Below are 3,497 nucleotides of genomic sequence, written 5' to 3'. Positions count from 1 at the left end.
TTTTGTTATATGTGGTTTTTATTTTTTTGTGGTATCTAAAGTTCACTTAATGTTAATAAAGACGAACTAATAACATTACTTACAAACAACGAGGGCTTTCTTGATCGGCATCAGTGTGTCCCATATGGCGACATTTTTGCTCTCCGAACTGTGGCCAGCTGCAAAATTAGATTGATAATTATTATTTCTTGTAATAGAAAAATAAATTAAGAAAAAAAGTATGAATTTACCTGTGGCAACTAAACTACAGGAACCGAGGAAAACGAAATCGCTTATTCCTTTACTATGACATTGATGAGTCTGGAACAGAAAAAACATTATTAGTAAAATGCAATTAACTATCAACTTAAATGGAATAAAACAGTTTTAAATTAAAATCAATCTTCACTAGCGACTTAGTTCGCGCGGAAATAATATAGCCTATGTTACTAGTGATAACGTAGTTATATATTTATGAAAGAGTTTTTAAAATCGAACCAGTAGTTTTTACTTATCTCAATACATACAAATTTTTCCTCTTTTCAACATTACTACCTATTACTCTCGACTTTGTCTACGTGAAAATAGTTAAATATATACTATGTTACTCAGCGACAACGTATCTGTTAATGGTGAAAGAATTTTTGATATCGGTTTAGTAGAATTTGAGTTTTCTCAGTACATACGAAATTAAAAAAATACAAATCTTTCCTCTTTATTATAGATGGTAAGTTATGTTAACAATGCACTCACAAAGAAGGGTCTAGGCGAGGCGTGCGCGGTGGGCTGTCCGTGCGCGTTGTGTGCGGGCGGGTGCGCGTGCGGCGGCGCGGGGTGCAGCTGCCACATGGCGAGGTTGCCGTCCGCGTCCGCCGCTGCGAACTTGTTCCCGTAGTCGGAGAACCGCACCCGCGTCACCTTGGCGAAGGCGCCCGGCGCTCGCGGCGACCACACGCACGACGGGTGACCCCACTCCCATAGTTGTACTGATCCGTCCGCGCCGCCCGTCAAGTCTGCGACCAACCTTACCATCATAATCTATACCATACATTTAATACGTTGTACAAATAGTACAACTAGCCCGCGTCTTCGTCCGAGTAAACTTAAAAAAAAAGTGAGTCGCCTGTGCATTTTTCCAGACTATTCTTTACATCTATAGCAAATTTCAGAGATCATTTTACTCGTTAAGGCTTAAAACTCTAAAAAACATCTATCCATCCATGTAAACTTTCGCATTTACATTTACAAGTAAGGTGTTTGTAAAGAACTTACACAAAGGTTGTGAAGGATGCGCAGCCATACGCTTTATATTGTCGATCTTATGTTTCAGCACCTGAATAAACAGATAAATTAGTAACATGTAACTGCAAAACTATAAAATGTTACAATAACATAAACAAATTTTCTAAACACAAAGAATGCAGAATAAAGAAAAACGGCGAGGGCGTGTAATGAGTTATACAGCGATCAAACATGAATAAATAACAAAACAAAACTGGAACGAAAAACAAGTAGAAGCGACTATACTGAGATGATACGATACAAAAATAAACGGCGAGCAAACTGGTCCAAAATAAAAACAACTAAACTCAACAACTCCAATGACAGACGGCGAACTCAAAGAGAAAAAGTCGCTAGACTGAAACAAAAAGAAAAAAAATAGATGACCACTAGCGAGCCTTGCGAGTGCAATGGGTCAGGGGCGTGGCAGTGGGAGGTGGGCGGGGCGTGTAACTGACCGGTTTCATGAGGAGTTTGGAGCGATGCAGCACCAGACGACAATATTTCGCGTCGTGGCAACCCGGGAACTGCAGACCCTTTACCTGCGACCACCAATCGTTACGCACTCGCACACACAACAGACAATTTTTTACATCTATTTCATAATAAACATTGATAAATCCACTAACACCAATAAATAAAGACCAATAACTAAAATGATAAGGATGTGACTAAGAAAAGTTTTATCTTCGAATAAAAATAATATTAAAAATAGAAATGAACCCAAAATACTGTAATTGAACTTAAATAACTGATCTTTAGTGTTACCACCATATTAAATACGTAGTCAATTTAATTTATAATGTAATTTTAATGGTTTCATTTACTATCTAGAATAGAATAGAAAAATGATATATGAATGGTAAGTGTTTTGTTGACAAGATGATCTGACATGTAAAGTTGCATATCGCACAATCTCCAAGTTCATCACGACACCACGTTATAGTACATTTCAAATAAGAATGTAAGCATCATTAATCTATTAATTTATAATTTGAACTCGAAAATATAGTTTTAAAAAACACTAGATAGTTTAAAATATGTATTTTATATTATTTGGTAGATATTTAGCATGACGTCACAGTATTCACACACATTCTTATTAGAAATGCGTCATAGATTAGAAAGCGCGAGAAGCGTCAGCGCGCACCAGCACGTACACAAGACCAACACCAGTTGCCCGTGACCCGCAGCACTCTATCACTGAATACCTATTTTGTACTGTACATGACCAGCCGGACGGCTCAAGTTAAACTATTTATCAATAACTGCTTTAACATCCTCTTTCATTTAAATTTGTCACTTTAATATACAAAAACGATATAAAATAAACTTATTAAGGTTGAAAATAGCCCAATCAATTTTCATTATTTGCTTCGCCCTTTAGGATGCCCTTTAGTCTTAGTTCAGGTTTAATTTATTTGATTTTAAAAATATGTAATTAAAAAAATTACATTGTATAATAAGGCCTTTAGTTTCTCTTACTAGAATGAGTAATAACACTTTTGAAGCATTTTAAGCATCAGAAGAATACCAAAGCAATCAAATTGTTATAAACACAAGTATATTTAGTGTAATCTGTGTCCGTTAGAGTGAGACAGCGCTAGTATCAGTGAGAGAGCGCGACAGAGCGTTAGTATAGGCACGTACTGTGGTGACGTACGCCTCGTGACCAGTTAGCTTGGCGACGCTTGCCCGCCGCTCCTGCTGACACAAGTTACATTCTACTGATATTTGAAATGACCTTGAAACTGATGACGTCACATTTGTACAACATTGTCGTCTCTATTCTTTTGAAGAGAATGGGAGAGACAACATTCATACAAGTGTGTCGACAAAAAATGCACCCTATCTGTCCTAAGCATTTGTTAATTTTTTTTAGCTACATTATTGCAATATCAATTAAGATTATAAAAATTCATATTACAAAATTATTATATTAATATGAATATTTAGTTTGACATTATTGTTAAAATTATCAATGTTTTAGCGTTACGTGATTTTGAATAAAAAGCAGTTAGTTTGTTGCTGTAATATGTAAAACTATATTGTTAAAGCTTTTTATTAGTTATTTTTTGTAAAGTGTTTAGTTGATATGTTTGATGTTGATACATTTAAATGAATTTAACCCCATAATGTGTAAATAAGTACTCACGACGCTGGCGCCGCGGCCGGTCTGGCTGGCCATGCCGACTGGCATCTGCGGCGCGTTGGGGTTCAGCGGCGAACTGTTGCCC

The 3,497-nt window shown here is 36.5% G+C and overlaps 1 protein-coding gene across 1 annotated transcript in view; it reads right to left on the bottom strand.

Annotated features, from left to right (window-relative positions):
- Positions 1-3,497, bottom strand: part of LOC106104729 (dmX-like protein 2) — a 40,720-nt gene that overhangs the window by 4,318 nt on the left and 32,905 nt on the right. The window contains exons 50-54 of the mRNA XM_013284860.1: positions 3,416-3,490; positions 1,252-1,312; positions 733-992; positions 231-300; positions 84-158 (exon numbers count right to left, since the gene is read on the bottom strand). Of these exons, the coding sequence (XP_013140314.1) occupies positions 84-158; positions 231-300; positions 733-992; positions 1,252-1,312; positions 3,416-3,490 (541 nt within the window). The remainder of the gene's footprint in view (positions 1-83; positions 159-230; positions 301-732; positions 993-1,251; positions 1,313-3,415; positions 3,491-3,497) is intronic.

The sequence above is a fragment of the Papilio polytes genome, unplaced genomic scaffold (genome assembly GCF_000836215.1).
Source record: "Papilio polytes unplaced genomic scaffold, Ppol_1.0 DF823399.1, whole genome shotgun sequence".
Lineage (NCBI taxonomy): Eukaryota > Metazoa > Arthropoda > Insecta > Lepidoptera > Papilionidae > Papilio > Papilio polytes.
Note: the sequence above shows the minus strand (reverse complement) of the source record. Positions and strands in the feature narration are given on the sequence as shown.